The 27,708-nt window shown below is 39.4% G+C and overlaps 1 protein-coding gene across 1 annotated transcript in view; it reads right to left on the bottom strand.

The window, feature by feature from the left end:
• The window catches only part of spock1 (SPARC (osteonectin), cwcv and kazal like domains proteoglycan 1), a 96,803-nt gene extending 77,835 nt beyond the window's left edge, over window positions 1–18,968 (bottom strand). Inside the window, exon 1 of the mRNA XM_062425816.1 lies at window positions 18,834–18,968. Coding sequence (XP_062281800.1) covers window positions 18,834–18,968 — 135 coding nt within the window. The remainder of the gene's footprint in view (window positions 1–18,833) is intronic.
• Between the last annotated feature and the right edge of the window lie 8,740 nt (window positions 18,969–27,708).

Genomic DNA, 27,708 nt, shown 5'->3' with positions numbered 1-27,708 from the left:
TGTGCGGAGACTCAAGGGAGACTAGAGCTACAAATCTCAGGTGCCATACTTAAGCCTGAAGGCCAGCAGTAACCAAGGCTGTACCTGCTAAAACACACACAAACACACTTGCACACTCAAAGTCGAGAAACCATCTCGCCAGCAGCACAGATCTGCATGTGTGCGTCTGTCTGTATTTGTGCTTGCATGTGCAACCAAGGTTTAGAGGAAGAGCACAAATCCCTGCATTCACAATTACACGACAACCAGAAGACATGCACAACAGCACACATACACTCATTAAAATGCAATTTTGATGTCTTGTGTGGCCACACCTGTACTGCAATTTACAGTTTGACAGTCATTTTTCAAATGATTCCATAATTAAAGCTCAGCAAACATTTGTCACTTTGGTACTGCTTCAAACACACTAAAATCAACAACACAACAGACAAATAGGAAACACAGACTTACCTATTGCACCATCAGTGAAAGAAAAGGATCAGGTGAGACATGAAAGGAAAACGACAAAATAATATGTTAGGTCATAAACTGACATCCTGGTGATGTTTGTCTCAAATCACAGTACCCAAATATAAAAACACTAGGGCATAGCCTATTTTGTACAAATGTTCACAAAATCACAGCATGGCTACATAAAGAGAAACTAAAATTGGCTTTACCATCAAAGCTCCAGCTGGTATAAAGATACAAAGATCACTGCTTTGATCTTCATTCTAACATAAAAAATGCAAACTTGCCAAATGTTCTCACACACACACACACACACACACACACACACACACACACACACACGTTTCATGAGTGCTCTGACCGACCATGTATATGTTGTGAAGTTAATTGCTTTGATCACGCCACACCTCGCTATATTTAAGAGTCCCCATACAACACTATATTCATATAGTATCTATGTTTAGTTGAAACCATAGACTGTATAAAAATGATGGACGTAGCCACCCTGATCACATCATCCATTGGTTTGTGGACTCCTGTTTTAAAGCCTTGAGTTTGTGATTTTGACCCTCGTCATCTTGGATTATCGGATCTAGGAGTGATATTTTATATTTGGATGAGAGGGTGGAGCTGACTCTAATACAATCTAGCTTGGTTGATTCCTTAGAGGGACTCTTAGTACAACTGAACACTGAACTGACTTTTTAGGTGTCCCAAATGTTACAATACTTTCATAAACTAAAAACACACTGAAATAGCGACAGCTATGCTGATACTCCTATTGTAATCTGAGATTATGATTTGAAATGTACATCACAACACAATGTAATGTAAACACAACGTAGCCATGCCCTAAAGACAACAGGGATTTATTGGCTATTTTACTCTTAATGGGACCATTATTTACAAAATGAACATCCTGCTATATTGAAGTAGACATGAAAGTAGTGATTGAGACCATAAACACATTAGGAAAGTGTTTACTGGGGTAATAAATCATGTGAGATGTAGAGTTTTATACAAGCAGATTTCTTTTTGCAACCAGTGTAGTCACCCCCTGATGGTCATTAGAAGAAATGCAGGTATACGGCACTTCCACATTGGCTTCACTTTTCAGACCTACACCTTGTTTGAAACTTTGGAAACGTGCACGTACACACACAATGTACACGCACCTTCACAAAATGTTGTCTTTGACCTTTGCTGCAAAACGATGAAACTAGGCCAGCTTTAAAATCTGAGTCAGGAAAATCACAGTCTGGAAATTCTGGCCCTTTCTCCCTGCCTTGCTGAGTGTGCTTGTTAAACCAGAATGGAGGAGGAAGTGTAAGAAATTTGAAACAGTGTCAAGCTACAGTAAACTGTCTACTAATAATAAGTGCTGTGTTAGTTCATGCAGGACATGGAAGTCAAATGCCCTAGCTGTAATCAGCTGACATCTACTGATTGAATCAGCATCCTTTATTTGTCACACACCAATCACAGCCATTCCCACAACAAGGTGTTCCATTTAAATATGACTCCCACCTACACCGATCCTTGCTACACCAATACTGTTGCTCATTTTGCTGCTGGTAAAGCTTGCCTCCACGACTCCAGCCTCCACCTTTCTGGTTCAGGGTCCCAACATGGCCCAAATGTCAATCTGAAATTCATGCCTTGCTTTAGGCCCACTCTGTATCGGGGTTTTCACATTGTGCTCCCTGTTTTAGCTCAGCGTGCTGCTGGCTATCAGGGAGCATCTTAGAGTGGAGCCTCCAGCGCCAAGCAAAACTGTTTTTCCATTAGTCGCAATAAATGGTTTGATCCATGACAAGAGTGTTCCTGACTGAACTACAGCATTATCAAACGTGTTTATGGTTACAAACTCACAGCATTTGACTAAAGTTAGGAAAAGATTATGGTCTTGGTTTAATACAGAAAAAAATGACATGACCACCATCTTTTGCTAACCTTAACCAAAGTGCTTCTGCTGCCCAAACTCAGTCTACAGTGTCAATGTCCAACATTTCTAGGAGACAGATTGTAGTAACACACATGTAGCAAAGCCATTTCCACTGCTTCTGTTCACCGCTATTGCTGATTTTCATCACAGTGAATGAAAGATCTTAAGTGTGGCAACTGGGGAAAAAATGATCCCATAGTCAGTAATAATACAAAGCAGAACTTCCCACCGTCGCTCATATGAAGTGAATGAACATCTAAGGCAGAACCCGCCAAAAAATAGAATAGTTGAGTTTGTCCAGGTGAGACATTCTTGTTCTCAGTAGAATAGTATTAACATAAAAATCAGCCACCACACTCCTGTTTTATAGTAAATGAACCAGTGCTCATTATTCTGCCATACTGTGCAGCAGACATAAGTTACCACAGTCCAGTAAAAGCAGTATCTCAGGTCCCAGCCTCACCACACAGGTCTCCCCAGGGACCCTGCAGTCATCATGGAAAGGTAATGCAGTTCCTGTATCCCAGGAAGTGAGACAACGCAGCTCTGGCAAACAGCATGCTGGGTGCCATATGGACACAAAAAGGCAAAAACACACAAAACAGCCACACATAATGACAAAAAAGTACTTTAACTGGAAGTGAGCCACAGAAACTCTCACCCACTCTCTCATCAGAGAAGCCATATAGAGAAAGTCGGAGTGGGTTGGTATTGGCTGTTTCCATCTAAATGTCAGAGCTCTCACAATGAAAAGTTACAGTAATAAAAGTAAGAACAAATACAAGTAAGGGGTCATGAACATTTTCATTTCTGTGTGCATGTGTGCACCAGGCTGGATTAATATTACTGCAAATACAAGTTGTTTACAGTGTTGTTGATTACTTAAAAAGCAATCAACTGAAGATCATTAAACAAACCATTTAAAGAATATGAAATGTCAGCCTAATTATATTGTGTATTAGATTTGTTAATGCATCTGTGTTTGTGTGTGTGTGTGTGTGTGTGTGTGTGTGTGTGTGTGTGTGTGTGTGTGTGTGTGTGTGTGTGTGTGTGTGTGTGTGTGTGTGTTTATGTTTGTGTTTGTGTGTGCACGCACCCTCAGTTCAAATTCAGCTTGTGTTCAAATTAAAGCCCAATTAATACTGCATTCTCATTCAATATGCATATTTCATAGTAAAAGACATACTGGCCGACATTCACTTTACACATGATCACAAAACATAAACAACTTTTGGCAGATAAACAATTAAATGTGTTATCAAAATTGACAGTAAAAGTAAATGCAGAACAACAGCTGATTCTGAACAGTACATTAAGTGGAAAACTTACTGAAACAAAACTGAAATCTCCTCATGTGAAATAACAAGAATTACTTTGGCAGAAAACTTGGTGTGCTTGAAGGATTCACACTCACAGTAAGGAGTTGAGTGAGAAAATATTTGAAGGGCCTTTAATGACCAGTAGGGACAAAAGGAATAATTACAGTGACAACATTACTCAACATACATATTGGCATGTGAGTATCAAAAATTAAACCTACAATTTCATTGCACGGCTCTAGCTAAATGAGTCCCTTAATGGCACCAGTTAAAATGGCGCAATCCAAAGTGAAGCTCTGTCTGCCAGTATTGGCAGGGATGGACCAGTTTTATCTGTCAGTTCCAGATAAAAGAAGCTCGCAGTATTGATCAGCAGCATCCCAGCTCACCTTATTATCCAACTCAAAATCCATGAAAAAGTCACTGGGAACATGGGAACAGCCAGTGCTTTCAAGGTTAGATGTACACACACACACACACACACACACACACACACACACACACACACACACACACACACACACACACACACACACACACGCACACACATACACATGTCATACATATGAACCAAAGGCAGACTGAGAGAAGAGAGAGGAGGTTTAAAGAGATGGACCTTATTCCATGTAGGCTGCAGGGTGTGTGGCTCATTAAAATGTGATTGAAGCTGCAGCACTGGGGCTGACTCAGCTGAGTTTAATTAAAGCTGTCAAACAATTTGTGTGTCACCCTCAAACATGCATATGCATAAATGTATTCATTTTCACACCCACACCCATCTCACTCTGTCTCTTCCTGTCTCTCTCGCTCATCAATTGAAGTGTGACATTCGCATAATCAATCTCCCTTTATTCATCCCGAAGACATGACTGGTCATTTGGCCTCATTATTCTTCCCATGTCTTTCCCCCCGCCCAATGCTCGATCACCGGGCCTGCCGTTGTCAACACATACAACGTGCCTGTATCACCACAACGGTACAAGAATAAAAGACGAAGACAGAGAGAGGATGCTCAGTGACAGAGTGAGGACAATGAGGGACGTGAGTCCATCACTCTGGTTGTTATTAAGTGGGAGGGTTCCCAGTCATCAGAAAACACTTGCAGGAGCAAAGCTACCACTGAAGACACCAAGCTCCAGACCTTGGCAAATTTTTTCATACAACATATAATATATGTCATTCTAATTACTATGTTCATGGACCAATCAACAGCTCTGCCATGTTTAATTACTTTCCTTTAAGTCTTTGTGAATTACAATAATTCCTATCCTATACCTGTTTTGTTATCAAAGTGCCTTGTTTAACATCAAACAGTGACACAGATATGATGTAAATGTAATGATTTAACAAGAAACAAGTGTACAATTATACATCCAGGTAAACGGGGTCCATCTGATCCGAAGAAAAAAAAATGTAATCCTGTACATAATTTGTATTTATTTTTGATCCCAATAACCATGGCATTCAAGTAAGATTAAAAGCACATCAAGCTTTGGGAACTGGTGGTGCAAAAAACATTATTCTTTGTTGTTTTTTTAAATATGTGTATCATTTAAACAAATAAGTTGGTATTCTCCAATTTATCCAGATTTTGATTCTGCAGCTGTTACAGCAGAGTAATGTAATTTTATGTTTCATATTTAAACATCATAATAAATCTATAATATATATCATCACCCCTCCCCAGACCTGCAGTAGTCCTTCTATCTGAAGGGTGAAAGTTGAAAACTGTGTCCAGTACTTTTTTTTTTTTTTTGACACTCAATCAAGAATAACCCACTCTAACTGCAAAACCCAAGAGGTCAACAATAAACTGGATTCTTCTGTATTAAAAGTGGAAAGCAACATGGTGCTGACCATGGTGCTGAACTGTAATGCCTGGATAACAGATGGAGAACTCATGTACAATAGCAGTAGATCATATCCATATTATTTGTGATTACATTATTGCAGAAAATTTGTAAAAATCTGATCTTTTGGATAGGCATGAAAATGGTGAAATCATCCATATGAAAGAATTTAAAAAACTTGTAGAAAATATCTGATTGTTTACAAAAAGTCAAAGGTACAAACCTGTGTTCATAAAATTGATTTTCTATATATAAATGTATCGACAAATGTCATATGCAGAGACACACCAACAATGAACTCATCCTACCCATGCCCAAAAACTATTAAAAACCCATCAATGAGCCACACTGTTGCACTGGGTTACATTGTTCTTTGCCATAAAGAGTTTTAGGCAGGGTAGTTTGTTTAGAAACATCTTCAGTCTCCAGAGAGCAGTTCCTTGTAAGGCAGACGCCGTTGTGTATGTACGAGACACAGTTCCATTTACAGTGCTTCACTAGCTTGTTGTGCTAGATATCACAACCTCTTGACTTAAGTTCTTTGAGAAATGTACAATGCAGTACAACATCAAGCAGTCAAGCTATAACTCTCTAGGTGCATTATGTAAAGAAACATTAGTTTTGGATTATGGGCCAAAATAATGTGCTGTCTTTTCTTTTCTAAGTACAACAGGTTATAGGTTTTGTAGTATTTATAGTCATCTGCCAAATGATAAAAAAAAAACATATTTCTATGTTGAGTAACTGAAGATATCATTAAAAGAAAAATTTCAAATGGGACTACAAAGTGGGGAAAACCAGCAGCCCCTCTCACTTCGCAGCCCTGTAAAGGAGGACATAAAGGCGGGTTGGCATGCAACTGCCAGAATCAGTAACAGGTATGTGTTTCACACCATTGGCCATGTGTGTGTCACTTATAAGTGTAGTGTAAACAGCTGTTCAGTGTACTTTAGTAGTGTAGTACTGTAGTGTAATACTGTCTAACTAAACTGTCTACACACACAGACACACACACACACACACACACACACACACACACACACACACACACACACACACACACACACACACACAATCAGGGTCAATGACTTTACATGCATTATTTATTCAACCCTTCAGGGCCCTTCTATCATAAACAAAAATGCAGCAGGGAGTTACTTAGCTGCAGAAAACTACAAAATGATGCAGTGAGGGAAATGGAAAGACACTGAAAGCTCTCGCTCTCTCTCTCTCTCTCGTTCTCGCGCTCGTGCTCGCTCTCGCACTCGCTCTCGCACTCGCTCTCGCACTCGCTCTCGCACTCGCTCTCGCACTCTCCCAGGAGCACCATAGGAGCTGCACTAGCAGAAACCTCCTGAATTATTGAAGCAGACAAGACATCTCTCAAACCCACACACACTCACACACACACACACACACACACACACACACACACACACACACACACACACACACACACACACACACACACACACAAACTAACTGTATCCCTGCCCTCAGGGGGGGAATGAGATAATGACCAATTCAATCTGACATGGTTTTAGAGACCATAAACATCAGAGTGAGAAAAGGAGAGAAAGGGAGAGTTTGTGTGTGTGTGTGTGTGTGTGTGTGTGTGTGTGTGTGTGTGTGTGTGTGTGTGTGTGTGTGTGTGTGTGTGTGTGTGTGTGTGTGTGTGTGTGTGTGAGAGAGAGAGAGAGGGAGAGAGAGAGAGAGAGAGAGAGAGAGAGTGAGAGATGCTGACACTGATCGAAAAGAGGGCTGGAGAAGTGTGAAAAAGAGAAACAGACTGACCATGATTTATTTCACACTGTGACACTCAGGGTTGGGACGGCTACTTTTAGATGCAATCCAAGCAAGACGGTCCACTTGTAAAATCCACAGCGTTTCATAATTGATTAGACTGCCTCTGAAACACAATACGTAGCCAATCAATTTATTCCAAGGAGTGATTTGTCATTTGTGTACCATTTATATGATGATCCGCATCACCTATCACGATGGGCAAAAGCTATGATTGCGTCCATCATCCCAATAACAACTGCTGGGAACAAGCAGAGGCAGATACATACCATCAATCATAGTGAGAAGCTGCTTTATAAATCATGAGATACAACCTGATTACATGATAGTGAAAAGAGGATAATGTTGGTCGAGAGCACAGTGGCAACAGATTGCAAGACACAAAAGGGAAAAGAATGATTATTGTGAGACAAAAAAACAATGATAAATGTGTATAACTCATCCTCGCCTACAGTTTAATGATGCTGCTAGTTTATATCACATAGCAGAATCGGTTGCTGCTTCATTCACTTTTTGGCAAAAGAATTGTTCAAGTGCACTTGCACTGCTGTGACTAAAGGTTGCAGAAACAACAACTATCTTTTAAGTGTAATCTGAGACCTTTCAAAATATATATATATATATATATATAATGCATACAAGAGTAGGATTGCAACTAAGAATTATTTTCATTACTGATTAATCTGTAGATCATTTTCTCAACTAGTTGTTTGGTCTATGAAGTTTTATTATGGTGAAAAATGATTCCAAAAGCCCAAGGTGATGTCCCCAAATGTCTTCTTTTGTCCTAACAGTCCACAACTCAAAGACTGTTAGTTCATTATCATAGAAAACTAAAGAAACCAGAAAATATACACAATAAAGAGGCTGAAATCAAAGAATTTGGACTTTTGTTCTTTAAAAAAATACTCAAAGCAATTAATCAGTTTTTGAAATACCTCACAGTTAATTTTTAGTCAGCTAATCATTTAATCCACTAATTGTTGCAGCTCCACATAAGAGTCGAATAAAGAGACAACATATCAAAGAAAGTGAAGATGTGATATAGATATAGAAAAAATGGATTCTGACTGATCAAGAACAGGATTCTGTTGGTCGCCCTCTTCTATGTGCTTCAAAATCCAAACTTCACTCGACAAATAGTCTCTTTTTGCAGTCAAAAATCATCTAGATACAGAAATACTCCATTAAAGGCCAAGCCTCTGAGTGAAATGTACACTCTTTTGAACATGTTTTGCAGAAAAAGTACATCCTGATTATTTAATATAATCCTGATTGAATCTTTATTGGCCTATAAAGAATATCAAGTTTGATTTCAGATGTATATTATATTATATTCCAGGGTCATCTTCAAAAACATAAGGTTTATAGGTTTATGATAGGGAGCAGCCATGAAGACTTACACTGCCAAAAAAAACAACACTCTCTACAATCACTCTGCCAACAGGGGCTTACTATTTGGCACAGTAACAACCAGGCAAATAAGGCTGCTGTGGCTCATCTCCACTCATGGATTCAATTTATAAGTTATAAGATTAGAAGAAGAGAAATCAAACACTGGCATATGGAGAGATGTAAAGGGAGCCAAACCCCGGGGAGGAAACATCTGAGCATCTCCAGAACCAGCTCACAGTGGGGGTGACGGCTTCATTAATGGCAACATCAACATGCTCACTCAAAGCACTCACAAAAAAACATACAAAACCATCTTGACATATGCCCATATATTCAGTTTGAAATGAAAATATGATTATCCAAAAAGCTATGCATATATTAAGCATAAAACACTACACAATTCTGTTCATTCACAGACATAAAGACACACACTGATATATTCCCCTTTCCATTCAAACCAGCTGCTGTGGGTGTGAGTGAAAATCCTAAAACACTGCAGACATATGTTTACATAAAGCTAAATGTCAATCCTTAGTATAATGTTGATTTTCTAACTGCGGACATGCATGAAAATGTAATATGGTAGTAAATATAGTGACGACAGATAAGTATATAGTATATATTGTCTTATGGAGGAAGAAACAAAAGAAATGGTTGGTTTTGCATTTAACGTCCACCTGAGGGTAAAAGTTCATACTCAGAGAATATATATATATATATATATAATACTGTGTGTGATGAGTCCTTCAGTATTCTACGTGCCTCTATGATTACGGTGTCCTTATAGGAAGAAAGGAGCAATAGGCATTCATCCGACAAGATGGTGAAAACAGTATAGTGTGTGTTAACGTCAAAATTTGTTAATGGATATGATAACAATCACATTGATGCAAAGATCATATAAAAATGTAAAAAAAAAACAGCCCTGCTTGATTTGTAAGATTGTCCATAATAATCCAACACAAGCAGAACTGTCAAAGCAATATGGAAAAATCGGTTAAAAAGTGGCAAATTTCAGATTGTCACACTGTATTGTTGTATCACCCAACCCTTAAGGTATTACAGTAATAATGTGTACCTAGACATGAACTTTAGTTCAACATATGCAGTACAGGAGATTCAATATTATACCTTTTAGGAGAAAATAATGACAGGATTTTGTGATGTTCTGCAGTGAGGTACAATGAGGTCTAATAGACCATTACTCTGATAAAAATACAGAATGGTATTTTTCTAATAGTCTAAATATGTCTTCTCTGTCTTGGTAAATCTTGAAACAAACCATATCAGACAGAACCGCACAATCAAAATAATCAACAGCTTAGCGGGACATTATATATCAGTGCCAAATAGACCAACAGAAAGACATTCCCAACAGAGAGAGAGAGGAGTTTGGAGGAGCGGCTATGACAAAGCTTACGAAAGACACGCATACGTCTTGTATTGATGATGGATTCCACATTTCTACCATCCTTCCATCCTCCATCTGTCCATCTGTTCAGCCCACAGTGTTGATGGGCTCCACATTAAAGCTCTCTTCTGCTACCATTTCTCTTTTTTCCATTTCCACTTTTTTATCATCAGCCAAAATTGCACTGGCAATCCTTTAGCTCCCTTCCTTTGTCTGTGTCTCTCGCACGCACGCACGCACGCACGCGCACACACACACACACACACACGCAACCCAATTCTCCTGGTCATAAAGGACACTGACCTTTGTCTAGTCTGTGACCGAACTGTCCTCCAGTGTATTTATGTGTGTGTGCATGCATGTGTGTGTCTTTTCACACTCTTATTGATTATATCAAAGCTCCAATCAGGGTTACCAGGCCCTGTAAATTTACTGATCGATCTCTGCAAGAGCCTCAGGGTGGATGGGATGTGTGTATATTAACAGACATGCAGAGGCACCAGCTGGAGAGAGGCGTGAATATTTCCACCAGTGAGTTTAAAGAGGTACAACATGACACAGATACATGTACTTGCAGCTGGTACTATGCAATACTTGTCCCTCTTTACGCACACAACTCAAGTCCTAAAGTGCAGAGATTAGAATCAGCATTTTCTCATTTGAAATCAATAGCTTGGTGAGAAATGCACATGTAGAAGGAGCACATGAAAATAGAAAGGGATGAAAGCAGCAGAAAGAGAGAAAATGAGAGAGAGAGGGTTTATTTTTCAAGGGCACTGTTTCATTGGGAATTAGCAGGGTATAAGACGAGCGAAGGAAGAGCCAGGGGAGATTGGAGATGATAAAACAGTATAAAAAGCAAAAGTATAGAGGCAGCTTAAGAGGAGAAAGAGAAATGGAGGACAGAGTAGGACGGGGGGATAAGAAGGAATGACAGGTGTTCAGCCAAGTCTTCACTTAATTGACGGAAATACTATGTGCCTGCTGGGGAGCGTTCACTCAGAGGGTTTATGTCTGCGTGTGTGTTTGTGAGAGAAGGTGAAGGTGACTCCAGGGTTCGTCATGTCTAAGCTGCTTCTCTAAACCGCACCCTGCCCCTCCCCCTCAGCTGTAAAAAGCCAATCAGAACACACACGTGCACACCAGGGCAGAAACATACAGTATATATAACAGCAGACAACCAGTTAATATGGCTGCAGCAGGAAGCTCCCAGGTGTGAATGTGTTAGCAGAGCAGGGATGAAAAACATTTTGCCTGCTCAGCAAAGCCCTTTCCTCCATAAATGCAAAGGGAGAAAACATGTGATACAAGCTAGCAGACACACTGAAAATAATGGTGTCACTGCACATGTTTCCATCACTGAAAAACACTAAAATGTTCTTAAACACACACACATGCAAACAAACACACACCATACGCCTGTTTTAATAAAGAGAGGAAGCAGAGGTATTTGACTGGCAGCCCCAGAGAGACTGTCGTCTTGGAAAAAAAGAATACTGCTGATGAAAGATGACAACATTAAATTCTCACCATGAGTCTGAGCTGTGACAGGTCGCATGCTCTACCACACAAACACATACAAAGCAGTGTGTAACTTGCCGAGATTCAACCTGCCACCAGGTCCAACGACTAATGAATAAACAAATGTATGAGGAAATATGCAGCAGATGTACATACACATCGGGTCTCCTTCAGAAATAAGATTTCATGCATTTCTGTACAGCTGACAGCGTACATGCAGCGGGGAAAGATCTGATTTCAGTAGGAAAATAAAGAAAGTAGGGGAAGGAGGACAGGGACAAGAAAAGACTCTTTTAGGAAAAAACAAACAAGAGGCTCAGAAGACTGAAAACAACTTGTCCACCTCTAGAGGATAAAAGTGGGTCTGTCTGAATGGCAATGACAGCTTTTTTGTCACTATTTGCCAAAAGCGATTCTGACAAGAGAGGAGAGGAGAGGAGAGGAGAGGAGAGGAGAGGAGAGGAGAGGAGAGGAGAGGAGAGGAGAGGAGAGGAGAGGAGAGGAGAGGAGAGGAGAGGAGAGGAGAGGAGAGGAGAGATGAGACCTTAGATGACTCAAGGGCTTTCTAGAACACCCTGTTTCATTTAACAAAAGAACTCAGAGTTGGATGCAGTCTGAACACAAGCTGCGGTATAGCAACTATGTCTCATAAATTTCAGTTGGTCAAAATTAATATTTTAAACATCAAAACTGATCTAGGATTTGATGCCAACTTCTGATTTCCAACACTTTGTACAACAGATAGATTACTGAAGATTGATACTCAGCCCTAGACAAGACTAGATGAGACGACTATGAGTGTCAACATACACACATGCCTGAGACAAATGACATCCTGACATCTCCAGCAGTGACGATCATTTCTCTCAGCGTTGGTCATGTCATGTCATGTTATACACTCTCCTATACCCTAATACTTACTGTACATTTACCTCAACATAGCCTACCTAATAATATCCTCACAATACATAAATCCACCAATAATAGGTTTGCCCAGGCCTGGACAGCAAGACAGGCTTGAACTAGCAAGCTCAGCAATCCATAGATCACGTGTGTCAGCTGACTTCACTACATTATAACAAGCAATTACACCAAACTGTTAAATAATATAGTTTTACTGGTCTCCAGTCTAATAGCTGTGCCTCTCACTAAACTTAATATTAAAAGTTGATTTTTCTTTCTTTTCAAAGCAGAGACAGCATGAAATTGAAGTCTGGTCTTGAGGTGTAAGATGGTGAAGTGATTATGCACATATGTCATTTAGAAATAGTGAAGGAGAATAATTATCAGCTACAACTATGCCTAATAACACATTCCCAGATTCACTCAACTACCAAATACATTGACTGTATATTTTCCTATGGAGAGCCAGAAAGCATGGATGTCTAAAACATTATGAGCAAACACCCTAAACCATAAAGAGACTAGATATCGGCTACAAATTCATATTCAATGGATCTAACCCTGCATGCTGCTGACACCAGATTTGGATCGCTTATTATGGTCTTTTGTTACTGCTGCCGCCTCTAACACTGTTCCAGCTGGACCCCTCATATTCACGTTTGTCCTGACCAGAATACGTTGATGTAGCCAATAACAACCAGGCAGCTGCAGGCTTACAGCAAAGATGACCCTGCCTGAAACAGAAACACAGTCGAAATAAGTGCTGCATACAAATGTGTGTACATTCACTGCAGCTATACCTTATTTGCATAAAAACTCAAGAAAATGTAAGCAGTGATTGTAACCTAAGGAAAATGGAAATAATGTTGGCAGAAACAGCAAGGGAATTTGGCAAAAGAGCAACAAAGGTGGTTGAGCAAATTTAAGGATTAAGAAACTATATAATTGGCCATAATCATTTAGATATCCTCTAAGAAGCTCCAAATCATCCACACAGAGGCAGTGCACTAGGAAAGCAAAATGAGACCTATCCACAATGAATCAGTTACATAATTGTGGCAGGTGAGTTAAGAAAGTCCACACACTTCAGTTTAAGTCAATATGGTGTGTCATTTTTTCAAGAAATTTGTCATTTTGTCTCTACTAACCAAAATTGTGTTAACAAAGAGGCTTGTTTTGTTTTAATGAAGAAAAGTGTTTTTAACTTGAAAAAACATGATGGATCATTTTTTATATGGACTAGAAGTGGTCTAGAATAAAAATGTCTGTCTGCATTATGCTTATTTTCCAATACATAACAGCCAAGTTATGTACAATATGACTGGCCAAAAGTATAAATCAAAACCAATTTTCCTTATGTTTTCAAGATAAACCACCTAAACTTTGACTATTAAACCATTGCACCAGCTCCCGTGCCAGCAAATGGACACTCATACATTATGCAGGAGGGAGCAAGTGGCTCATCAACAGGGATGCAGAGTGAAACATGGCAGAGAACAGCACAGAGGAGGAGGAATGGGTGAGTGCAGAGGGGGAGAGAGAGAGACAGAGGGAGAGAGGAGATGGAGAGGGTTATGGTTGAGAAAGCACAGGGTCATTCACTACTCCAGAGACAGAGGGAGAAAATGAGAAAATGAGAGAAGCCTGGAAGAAAAATGTGGAGTTCATGACTCAATCAGAGCTGAGAAGAGATGGGTGAGAGAGACTGAGTGATAGAGAGACATGGAGAAACATTGTGAACAGTTACTTCACATGTTTGTCTGACATGCAGTAGGAAATAAAGGCTGCTCTCTGTCTCTATGTCATGGACTTAAGATTTAAAGAGCTGCAGATCTGTGTGTCTTTTTGACTGATGACAGGACTGAGCTACACATAGGCAGAGCAGCGAGGCCACAGCAGACAGGATGATTCTCTGCATTCACACAAAAACCAGCAATGTGGCACCTTCTTGCAGAGTTGTGCGGATGTGTGGGTCTTCATTTTTGCTTTAGGATATAACTGCTGGGACACAATGAGAAAATAATGTTTTATTTCTCCGATTATGAAATAGAGGCAAATCGTGGACTGGTGAAAGTAATCGACCATCGCCACTTCTGGAGCCAGAAGTGACCATATTTGGACAAGAGGATGGAGCTCACCTTAACACTATAGCTGCTAGCTTGGTTATCACAGTGCATTTACAGTCTATGGTTGCAATGCACATTTTTGCTAGCAAAGAACAGGCTTAAAACCATTAAGACAAAAGGTACTTACTGGAAAACACTGAACATTCAACTCCTTAGAAAGTCTTTTGGTACAACCAAATAGTGACTTTTTTAGGCAACCAAAATGTTACAATTAACTTTCATGAACTAAAAACGTGACAAGTACACCTATACTCTGTGAATCTGGGGTTACGCTATAGTTACATTACCTAACCATCGTCACCATGGTAGTGACTTGCCTGACAGCATCCACCTGTCACTCAAAACTGCAACACCCTTAATTATGCATAACTTTAAGCTAAATTTAAATAGGTATATAAAACATTACCCCCCCTGTACAGTTGTCATGAACCGAGAAATCAGGGAGACCAAAATTGCATTTTGGCTGTAAACATGTTTATTTCTGCTTTAATTTGTGCATTTTAACATAGGGGTCTATGGAGAATGACTCACTTTTTAAACTGGCCTTAAGTGGCCATTCAAGGAACTGCAGTTTTTGGCACTTACGCGTTAGCTTCATTTTTCAGCCCCAACGGTTGCCACTTGAGGCAAATTCTTACTTGACGTCGGTTCAGCTTAGACAAAATTGCTGCAGAGCATACTAATAATTTGCTACAGGACAACCTACTGTAATGATCACAGTGTTTCCACATTGCTGTGTTTGTATGAAATATGTGCAGTATTTTTCATATATTGGTCAGCATATATACATTTATGTGAGAAGCCACCAACACTGACAGCAACAACCATCTAACGTATGGGTGTAGCTTGACTACTTAAAGTAAGATTCTAACCAATATTTGTTTGTACACAAAATGCAAGTTTGAGACAATATAGTTTTAATAAAACAATTGCACCACCTGCAAGGCTATCATCATTATACATAAAATACAGGTTAACCCATACAGGTATTGATTGTCGGTACCAGATGCTTATGTAAATTGACTGAATTAAATCAAGATATCACAGAGCCCTTGCGTTAGATAGGCTATTTTACCATGTCATGGCCATGTGTCTTTGGTAGTCGTAGTGGACATGTCTCAAAGTACAATTTTAGACAAATGACAACCAATGATTTCACCACAGTTTTCTCAGGAATGTCAAATTTCACCTGGAAAAAAAACAAAACCAACCAAAAAAAAAACAATTTGAGTGATAAAGGCCTTTAAACACTACAATCAAAACATGAGTACTTTTCGTGTTCTCTGTCCTCTGTCATCAAATTGAAATACTTGCAAAGATGAAATTGTTTTGTAGTTTGAAATTGTTTCACACAGAAATCCTTTTTCTTGACATATGGTCTTGCTGTCTGTAATATTAAAGTTTTTTGCCAGAAAGAGAAGGAGAGAAGTGACTGAGAAAGAATAGAGGAGGAGAGAAGACACATTATAACAAAAGACAGCCAATGTTACAGGAGACAAATTACGACCAGCAGCTTTCTCTATGTGATAGGGCAGACCACACACGCACACACACACACACACACAAACACAACAGCAGCTCCTGCATTTGGTTAGCAGCATTGCTTGAAATATTAAACATAAATGTCACAGCCTTTTCCCTCTATCTATTGCTCCTCCTCTCCCCTCCCTCCTCTCCACTTCTGTCCTCTGCCCTCCGCTGACAGCTTGCTGTTAATGAGTTTCATTTGCACAGGAGACCACAGCGAGAAATCAAGAGTGGGCAGCAAACACACACACACACACACACACACACACACACACACACACACACACACACACACACACACACACACACACACACCCACACACACACACACACACACACAAAATCAGACCATGGTCACGATTTTTTTAAGCTTAACCTAACCCTAACCTTAACCGCTGACCCAGAAATCAGCTTTTTCACAATCGGGGGCATGGCTTTTGTCCCCAATTGGACAAGCTGTCCCTAATTAACTGGTCCTAAGGCTGAAATTTGTCCCCAAAAGTAGCCTATGATAGACCACACACACATACTGCAGGTAGCAGAGTGTATACAGACATGACTAATACTAGCTCTCACATCACAGCTCCTGTATATGGGGAAAGCAAGCTTTAATAAGGCCAAAGCCCTGTGTGTGGAATTCTCTGGAGAAACATGTAAGCAGGCAGCGACCATATTGCTAAAAGTATAGTATCAGACTAAAGGCCATCACTGACAAAATCAGCCTAATGACAACTGATAGACTTGAGAATATGTAACTCACAGTTCCTGTTAATGTGCTTGTTGACCAGAGGCCACAACCAGGGCTCAGAGCAAAATTTTGGTCTGCAATAAAATATTTTGATGAGGTTTTCTTTCATTCTTAGACAAACTAGTTGCAGTCCATTAATTATTTAAGAGAGTTCAATTGGTTTCCGAACCTGTTTGGGAGTCAACCATAGGGGTGAAGGACATGTACTTCATCGTACAATGAAAGGATGTTTTGCAAATGGATAATCATTGATAAAAGATACTATAATTGTGTTCATGACGTATATGATTTAGTGTGAACTCAACCAACCCCTTAAATTGTTTTCCTTAGTGGCTTTAAGGTTGTCAATATCAGACTGTCTGGCAGCATCACACATATTCTGTTCCAGCTCTTTATTGAAGCTATATGTTGTTTACATTGAGACAACAGTTCAAATTCAACATTGCATGTTTAATGCTGCTCCATCAAATGGAAATACTATAAATGTCTTGTGTATCATGCAGTCTGATATATTTGGTATCTTCGGAAACTCTGGGATCTTCATGAGAATTTTAAATACTTAACTGTGGGTTTGAACAGTGTGTGGCTGCACAGCATGTGTTTGTATTGACTGAGCCGATGCTGGGCCACTGTTTGCTAAGGGGCTAAAAACAATCAAAAAGGTAAATAATTATGGTAATGGTATGATGATGTGAGAGCAATAGTGAATAAGAAAACACAAATGACAAACAGATCCTACTCGAAATGTAAACACTTCTGCATCTCCTGTGATGAATGGTGTAATGAAGCTTTGACACGTGACCTTTGAAGGCCGGCAACGTGCTATTCTGTGCTGGAAGGAGGGTACTTTGGGAAGACATCAATGTGAATTTTGTAGATTTTTTTTTAGCCTGGTTTAAAATCATGACCAAAATCTCAGGAAACCATGATTTTTGTAAGAATAAAAAGATCTTTATGCTGCAAAGTAGCATCATGACTCAAGTCAGCTGGGCTACAGTCAACTTATATCAGCCACATTGCATGTCTGTGGAGCTAACATGGCTATATCATGCAACATCTGCCTGATATCCATAAAGACACTAGCCTCAATGACACTCCACATTGGATTTGAAATGAGTGAGCTACAGTCATGTACATCTGAATGACAAACAGCTTTCTACACACACAATGTACAACAGTAGCTCATCTGTAGACTACACAGTTTACATGTTGTATCCGTTGTTTTTCAGACGAACCATAAAAATAAGCTGTCATACTACATAACTGTCAACTACATATGAAATGCAGAGTTACCGAACATAAAGTACTATAACAGAGGCTGTTATGTATGTTATGAAATGCCTCTGGACTGGTTAATAGTTGCATAATGAACAGCAGACACTTCTACTGATTCTGACTGAGATAAGGGACCGATTGTTAGTGATGAAATCCCATGGTTATAACTCTTCTTAATGTCAACATTACCATAAAAACAGAGATTCAGTGGGGAAATCATTTAGTCAGTCAAATCAGAAGCAATAAAGAATTGATCATTATGCGTTGAAGTCTAATATTCTCTGTCTATGACTCTCTCTTTCAACCAGGGTCTGAACCTGCTGAGTCTCTACAAGGTGGATTATGCCTGCTGGCAAGTGCTCAAGTACTCATAGGGTGTATCAAGGGCGTAGTGAGCTCTCTCTCTCTCTCTCTCTCTCTCTCTCTCTCTCTCTCTCTCTCTCTCTCTCTCTCTCTCTCTCTCTCTCTCTCTCACACACACACACACACACACACAAACAATGAAGCTAATTATAATGCCCCTTTGGCTACACGTTGTGTTTCTCAGTGGAACTCACATCTCTGAATCTGTTCCAGGATCTGTCCTTGCTGTACTGAGACACGGTGCTCAGCCATTTGTCGTTACTGTTACCGGAGACTGCCGTTTCTCCGCTCAGCAAGAGAGCCACGACAGGTAGCAGAAAGAAGAGCATCTTCTGAAAGAAAGAGAGAAAAACAGGAGGGGAGGATTAAAAGACGGCGTAAAGCCATTCAGAGTGACACAACTGATAAAGAGGAGAGGAAGGCGCTGCAAAGTGTGAGAAGTAGAATACAGCACTTCTGTAAAGTGCTGCACAGAAGTCACATATTGTGACGCATTAATAGTGGCACAATGGGAAATAGAAAGGGGCACTGTTTATGTTGAGTGGAGAGCGCTCATTTGATCAAATTGCTGATCTTTTTTTTTCAATCGGATTGTAAACATTAGAGAGTTGTCACCGCGGCAGATGGGGCACGATTAGCTCCAGAGCTGCCCCTCCGCCAATTTAAAAGCAATTAGCGGCATCAACACAATTGTTACCCCTGTGGAGCTTTGTCTTGGCTTTCATCCGCTTTCTCATCCATCCAGCAGCAGCATCAGCGTCAAAGTCGCCTAATGAGCGACCGTGCACTTTCATCTCCAATTTATATTTTCTTTTATAAAGCTTTTTTTTGTAGGTAGGTGCTTTACGTACCTGGGATAGTTCGTTGGTGTCCAATTCCGATTCCCAGGGGAAAATAAGTCCACGGCCCCGGGCACTCCGGTAGCACCCGACTGCTTGTAGAATTGACGGCAAAAGGGAGCTGAGAGGACAAGCGGACCGGGAGCTTTCTCCTCCTCCTACTCGGTCACCAGACACCGCCTCCTCTCTCTCTCTCTCTCTCTCTCTCTCTCTCTCTCTCTCTCTCTCTCTCTCTCTCTCTCTCTCTCTCTCTCTCTCTCTCTCCCTCTCTTTCTCTCTCTCTTTCTGGTTCGCAGTAAGCGTGTCATTGATTTTTAGCAGAGGGATTTTTTTATTCTGTGTTCACACCAGAGCGCAGGCAGGATTTGGTGAGCCGTGTCAAAGCGCTGTTCTGGGTGTACAAACACATATTTCATTTTAGTCATGCGCCTCTGTTGTGGAATTCGAGCTCGTGTCCACCATAGTAAATGTAATTAAATTACATAAACCGTGTAATCATCGTTGTTTTGGTGGCCGAAACGTCTCCGTGGTCCCTTCTTTCTCAGAACCATGGACAGAGACTGGCTGGCCACATGAAGCTTTACGAAATTAGAATGCATAAATTGGACACAAAACTAAAGCATGCTTTTATTGGAGAATATAACGATATATGTTTAAATATTTAATCTGTGACTCTAACTCTCTGTATTTTTTGTTCGCTTTGGTAACACTCATCTCTCTCTCTCTCTCTCTCTCTCTCTCTCTCTCTCTCTCTCTCTCTCTCCTCTCTCTCTCTCTCTCTCTCTCTCTCTCTCTGCATAATAAGTGTGTGTGTTTGTGTTTATGCGTGTGTGAGTAGAGTTCTGTCATAGGCTACTTTTGGGGACAAATGTCAGCCTTAGGACCAGTTAATTGGGGACAGCTTGTCCAATTGAGGATAAAAGCCCTGCCCCCAATTGGGGAAAAACAGATTTTTGGGTCAGTGGTTAAAATTGGGATTAGGGTTATGCAAGTAGTAGTGATGGTTAGGGTTAGGGTAAGTCTCCAGGAATTCAATGTAGCCAAAATCTATATAATGTCCTCCAAAGTGACCATGACCTGATTTGTGTGTGTATGTAATGACAACACTCTCCTTCCTATGTGGTCTGTTTTATTGGCCTGATTTGACACAGAGGAGTTTTGTACACCTTCTTATTGGACTCAGTTTCATATTAAAGCTTTTTTCCAACTGTAACTATTGGCTGACATCACAATTCTCTTTTGTATTGCTTGCACTTTTGAAAAGTATTACAGGGATTAATATTGCCGGAAATAGAGTGAAAAGACTTTCACTTTCTTTAGTAATTTTGAATTCCTCTTGAACTGCTAGTGAAAAACTGAAAAATCATCCTTGCAAAAAATGTTTCTGCTTTTCTTTTTCGTGTACTTTATTGTGTGTAAGTTTAGTGCTGGGTTTTGACCTTTCTTCTCAAGGGACACAAGACCCTATCAGTTATAGGCCTTTTGCATTTTTTTAAATTTTTTATCATTACCTGCCATGGGTTCAGAGTAAAACACTTATTAAAAGTGACACATGTTCAGCACAACAACAAACTTTACAAACTAAGTTTCCCTTATGTTTTCTACAGTCTGAAATGTGTAACCCCAAGTGACCTCTGTATATGTTTCCAGTTTGTCCGCAGCATATAAAGGCAACATTTAAAACATGTATGTTTGATGAAAGCTTGTGTTTCGGTGTCTAATGGTGCATTATAAATACACAAATCAGGATTGTTGCAGCAGATCTGTGAGTTGTAATGAAGCAGGTAAACACCAGAAGAGCTGACCAGGGTGCTGAAAGTGTTGTAACTCAAGCTGCACATTTTAAAAGCATCTAATCGCTCAGACACTATATTATTTTTCCTCACTGATGTGACTATAAATGCAGCTGGCTAATATAAAAATGTAATACAGTAAATCCACTTTGAATCAATGTACGTGCAAGTATGTACAGTATGGTTTTCTTGGATAAAGGATGCCTGATGTGAATGAGCTCTGTCTGCAAATATGCTGAATGAAAGTGTTGCTAATTTGCTGTCTCTGGGGATGGAGTAACAGTACTTTCCTAATAAAACCTCAGCAGATATTTATTAGTTGGGTAGTTTGACTAAACTATACTTGCAATCAATGGAGGAATAAGATAATCATGAAGTGTAAATGCATTAAAAATCAATATAATACCTTTCTTTATGTCAGAGGGAACAATAATAGTAATATGTATAAACATATTTACTAGTTATTGGTTACAGTAGCAGGAATTCAGTTTATTCAAGAATATGTCAATATGCAGATTTGCAAATATTTAGGAATGAATAATTAGATTCTGGACATTAATGTAAAGTGTGGCACTCTGTTTTCCAAGTATTTTACAACAATTAGCTGGTTTATGTGTATGTTAGAAGGATGTTTGTATCTCAGTGAATGTGGCCAGTGGTGATACTTCTTTTCCTAATCTGCAATAATCTTCTGTTGAGTCTTTTGGTACAGAGACTGGGAGTGACTAAATGAAGCAAACAGTTCCAAGGACACTTATGAAAAGAATTTACTGCACTAACATTCTCCATCTGGGATCAAAAATAACCAATGATTGCAAACAAAAAACTCACAGGTACTTTTAAGCTTGGCAACGGCTGATTTGACTGATACTTGAAAAAGTCATGCTGTCTAGTGACAAACTAAAATGAATATTGGCATTGCAATAATGGTACACAAAATATTGATACTACATCACTTCACATGTTCTGCCTTTGTTCTTGCCTTGCAGAGAGGCAGGACATTGTTATTTTTACTCAAAAATCCAGAAAACTCATAACTGGCATCAATGCTGCCTGACCTCCATTAACAAATTTGAACTAAGGGGACTCAGATAACACAAGCTTTTTATACACAATTTTACAGGTGGAATGGAATCCCACAAATGTACCTTTTCTATTTTATGAAGAAAAATGCTGGAATGTAAGTTTTATACTGAGTTCACACTGTACAAGATTCCATTTAAACTTTGTTTTTTAGTGTCCAGATCCATACTGAAGATAAACCATGACAGATATCCACAAGAACTTGTTAACATTGTCATACATCTTTATTATTAAAAACACTCTCATTTTGTCTTGGTAACAAACAACAGTTATACTGAGGGTAAGTAACAGTAATGGTTTGCATGGTTTTGCACAGGCCGACATTGAGTCTTTCCTATTTAAAATCAGTTTCTCACCGAGCAATTTTGCATTGTGAAGTACTGTATAAGGGCTGGAATTGGAAAGTCCAATAAGCAGCTTATGAACTGAATGATTATGAGGCATTTGATTTTGACATTTTGAAGCTCTTACAAGACATTTATATGCAGTATATTTTAACAGTTATGTAGCCTGTGCTAAATGGCTTCCCTGACATTTACAGTAAATCTGGGTAAAGTTGGCACACTTGTTCAGTCTTGGAAATGAAATCGAGTATTTGTCCTTTTAGCTACTGCCAAATGACTTATTTACATTACATTTGCATTTATATTTTAGTCTTTTAGCTCTGTTCCAGAGGGACTGTAAAATGTTCACAACACCATATATAACAGGATGCCCTTAAGACTTATTGGAGGCATTCATTGTAGATCATAAGTATTAATAGCTTAATTCAATAACTTGATGCTATATACAATATAAGGTTACAGTATATACAACAATTTAAATGCATCTTTAAGTTTGTGTTTTGAAAGGACTATAAAAAATGATGTTAGTGCTAAAAGAGTTCGCTACATGATATGGTCCCTGTCTCACAGTGTATAGTAGTATCTATGACTTATCCTCATTTTGAGACAATTTTGAATTCATCAGCTTTGAAATGACTGTTTTAGGAGTGTATGGTTGGATGACCTGACCCTGCTTTCAAACAGGAGGAAAAATGCTGACATATCAGATGTAACCACAGGAAAGTATTATGGACTTGAATTGAAAAGCTAATTCTACATACTGTTCATCATTTTTGACCACTGTTATTATGTTGTTACAGAGGCTTAGTCAATGACTCACCACTCTTTGAGTTCAAAGGATTCAATCCAGGCCCACTTCAGTCAGGCGTTTCTGATTTCCTCTCCTTTCTCTAAATCCCAGCATCCACAGGGGGGAGGGGCTCTGGGAGATGACGGATAAGAGCAGCTGTAGGGGAGCCAATTTTGAATAATAAATATATGAAACAAAGCAAAGGGGAGCAGTGTCCCAGCAGTAACTTTACAGACATACATCCCCCACAATGCAAGGGCAGATGGTGTAAGGAAAAAGAAGAAGAGAAAACAAAAATGATGAAACAAGATTAAAGCGTGTGTGTGTGTGTTTGTGTGTGTGTGTGTGTGTGTGTGTGTGTGTGTGTGTGTGTGTGTGTGTGTGTGTGTGTGTGTGTGTGTGTGTGTGTGTGTGTGTGTGTGTGTGTGTGAATGTGTGTGTGTGTGTATGTGTGTGTGTATAGGTGTGTTAGAGACAAGCAAGAAAGAGACGAGAAGGGGAAGTGTGGAGGAGATGTTTGAAAGTGAGCAGCGGGGTGTGATAGACTGTTTCTTAATGAGCTTTGTGTCTGTAACTTAATTTGTGCATGAGAACTTCAGTTCCACTTGAGTGACTCCAGAGAAAATGAGAATGGACCATGACCGTAAAGCATATCAGCCTTCTAGATGATATCTGCCAGGGTTGTCCCACTGTGAGAGTTGCAAAATACAGCATTTGCTTCACACAACAATTGACATTTCTGCTCGGTGCTCTTGGGGGCATTCGTAAATCCAATCATACATCTGACGTTCCACGTAGGATGAAAAGAGAAAACTCATAGAGCATGAAACCAACCAGTAAATTGGATAAAGAGTATAAATGTCTCAGTATCCCGATAGATGTGTTTATACATTTGATACGTATCCTAATCAGTTCCTCATCATGGACTTCGGTGACAGTAAACAGAACATGTTGTTTACATGCCCAATCTAAAAAAGAGACACTAATTTAGCATCCAAATAATAATGGGATAATGTTTAGCATGAAAACACATTAAATCACTACAAACATCTGACTTTTTTAGAAACAACCCTCAATCGGCTTTGATGTTTTCTTCCATCAGTCGGGCACTACTGCATTTATATGTCTGCTTCTCAAAGCAAAGAGATGGGAGTCTTTTTTGGTCCTTTCCCTTAGTATCTATTTGAAAAACAGATTTTTCAAGGTTTTGGAAAAGTCCTAAATGATCACAGCATTTCTGAGTTGAGTTGAAAAAGACATTTTTCTAAAAAATGAGTGAGCCCAAATTTAAAAAAAGAAAACTATATGAAGATATCAAAATAAATAGATATAAAAGAGGATAGATTTATACTTAAAAGTATGTCAGTGTAGTTTTGATTTTCTTTCCACTGAGACATCATTACAGGATGTGACACTGACAACACTGCAACAGCCAATTATAGATAAGAGCACAACATATTTTGAATTGTATAGAACTATTTCTACAAGTTGACACAGTGACATTTTAGTTCCAGATAGCTGAGCTTTGTTTGTCCTTTACAGTCATACTCACTGTATTGTAGAGTCAGTGAAGCTGTGAAGGGACACCTGAGTTAGCTATGTAAATTGTAATCCTTAATTCCAAGATCACATGAAGGTGTAAGAGTTTTGCCAGTGTTTTTAGTCTTTGGTGTTGCAGGCAGAGAAGCTGTCCGTGGTGCTGAAAGCTGCCACTCACCACATCCTATACTGGGGCCTGTTGCACCAAATTCATTAAAATGAATGCCACCCTTGGAAACAAGGGCATGAGCCCAAGACTGTAGGACTTGCAAATGTATTTGTAATTTGCATGCAACAATAATTTGTGACACCAAAGAGCTCATGAAAAATCTATAGGTTAATCATTTACAGTCCTCTAGGAAATAACAGCACCTTGAGGCATTGTACAAATTTGGGAAATACCCCGAAATCAAGCACACAATATGATATCGCACCACTGATGGAAGAACATGGGGGACATAACACAAGACATGGACTTACAAAGGATTTACAAATATCAAAACCAAACAAAGCTTTGGCCTAATGGATTGAACAGAGGACAATAGACAGCTGACGTTGACACACAGACATAGATAAGAAAAGAAAAAGACAAACTTAATTAGAGACAAACCACAGGAGAGAGAAAGTCAGCAAAACTAAAAGTTTGATAACTTTTCAAACAGTATTACATCATCTTGTCCTCTATCAAGACAGACAAGACACAGTCAGTAAGAACAGGACAGGCCAAAGATAGCTAGAACTGAATAGGTAAAAATATGAAAAAGATCAGAAAACATTTTAGGTGCTCTTGCAGAATTGTTGTGGCTTGTGTTGTGTTCAGGGTCTAAAGTGATTGTGACGATATTCCAGAAGAGCAGAGGACACAAAGGAGGTAAAAACAGTTTAGCATTATAAACCAGCAATGACACAGAGAGGTTATCTTCATTTAGAAGCACACAGAGCAGCACAGTGTTTGAGAGGACAGAACACAAAGAGAGATGCACTGCAATGCAGCATAGCAACACAAAATGCTGGACCTCCCTCCAGGGTTGTAGTGAAGAGGCAACATGAAAGGTCACCAAGGTTCCTTGACTCAGGTGCTCTCAGGAGGAGTTTCTCACCGGAGATACCAAAAAACAACAGTAACCTAAGGAGGGAAGTTTGACATCATGTCAGTGCTATTATCTGCAATGAAGCAGAGCAGTCTCATCTTCACAGTCTTCATACATGCACCCCTCTGAGAGCTCTTTTCTCCTATTGGGAAGTTTATTTTTTGCTAATTATACTTCTTTCTATTTCACTGTATCAGCCATGCCATGATGCATGCTCCTCATTGTGTTACCATATAATTGTATTTTCTTAATGGAGTGCTTTAAACAAACAAAAAAAACAGAAGAATGAATGAGTTTGTTTCTGGGTTTAGGTGAGGGGCAGTGTTTGGCTTCTTTGATTTGTTTGAAATTAATGTAGCAATGATTGCTTCATCAATGTGTTTTGGTTGAAGTGCTAAAATTGCTTTAAACCACAATCCTACTAGAAAACCACAAACTACGCTATATTGTGGTCTATGGTGTGAATGCAGTCTGGAAAAAAGCTGCATTCACACCATAGACCACAAAAGCTTTCCCAGTGATTCTTGTCTGCAGTCTTTACTAGCAATCACATAACTTCTGAGTTCTTATGTCTAAGCATGAGCCTGGATTTGAGCACAGTCAATTGCAGCATAACCTAACCTGCTGAAAGTCACAACGCTACATGCTATTTTGAATTCAGACCTTAATCAGATCTGCTCAGTCATAAATGAGGTGCAGGCTATGTGAAACAATCTACACAACTTTTGGTTTGTTTGCAATATGATAGTGTGAACCTTCAACTGACAAGACCACAAACGATACAGTGTCATTTTTAGGTTTAGGGGCAAACTAAAATAAAATTGTGTTAACACATTCTCTGCTATTACTGCTTCCCAGTTGAATAAGATATAGAACCCTCTCCACCGACGGCGACGGAGAAGAAATTCTGTTACTGACCAGCGGTGGGCTCGTGGCTACCTCAGAGTGGGAGGAAATAGATTACCTTTATCAAGTTTTTCTCAAAGGAAAATTGCAGTAGGGAAAGCTAATTACACTCTGGATCCACAGAGAACAACTATAAACCCCACTTATCCCTTACATTTTATTATATCTGAACTTTGCTGACAGGTATATGTGTCTAAATTCTTACTGGCAGTCCTGTTCTGTGTGTAATCATATCATGTGGTGCTTGATAGCATGTACAGTTGTGTTGCTTGCAAATCATACAACAGGCAAAAGAGCTGAGGGCATTATAGTGGTGCTAGTGATCTCACAATCAAAATCAAAACAGAGAGACAGTAGAGGAAGAAACTAAAGGTAAAAAAGAAGAAAAGTAAGGTACTTATGTCCACAGATGATCTGGCTGGTTCAATATCATCAAATTAATGACAACTCCTTCAAACCTGTGTCATTTGTGAAAACTGTCAGTCTAAATCAGTCTCTCTAACTGCTGAACAAATCAATTCAATGTCAAAAATTTGACATTGACAGGGAGTGACTATCAATTAAGAAGATATTTCTCCCTCTCTGTTTATCAGTCTGTCTCCATATGTCTTTCCTTCACTTTCTTTTGTGCTAGTCAAAGGCTCCTGCTGCATATGGAGACAGTCAGTCTAAAAGATGAATTCT

The sequence above is a fragment of the Scomber scombrus genome, chromosome 9, assembly GCF_963691925.1.
Source record: "Scomber scombrus chromosome 9, fScoSco1.1, whole genome shotgun sequence".
Lineage (NCBI taxonomy): Eukaryota > Metazoa > Chordata > Actinopteri > Scombriformes > Scombridae > Scomber > Scomber scombrus.
This window is presented reverse-complemented; position numbering and strand designations above follow the sequence as displayed.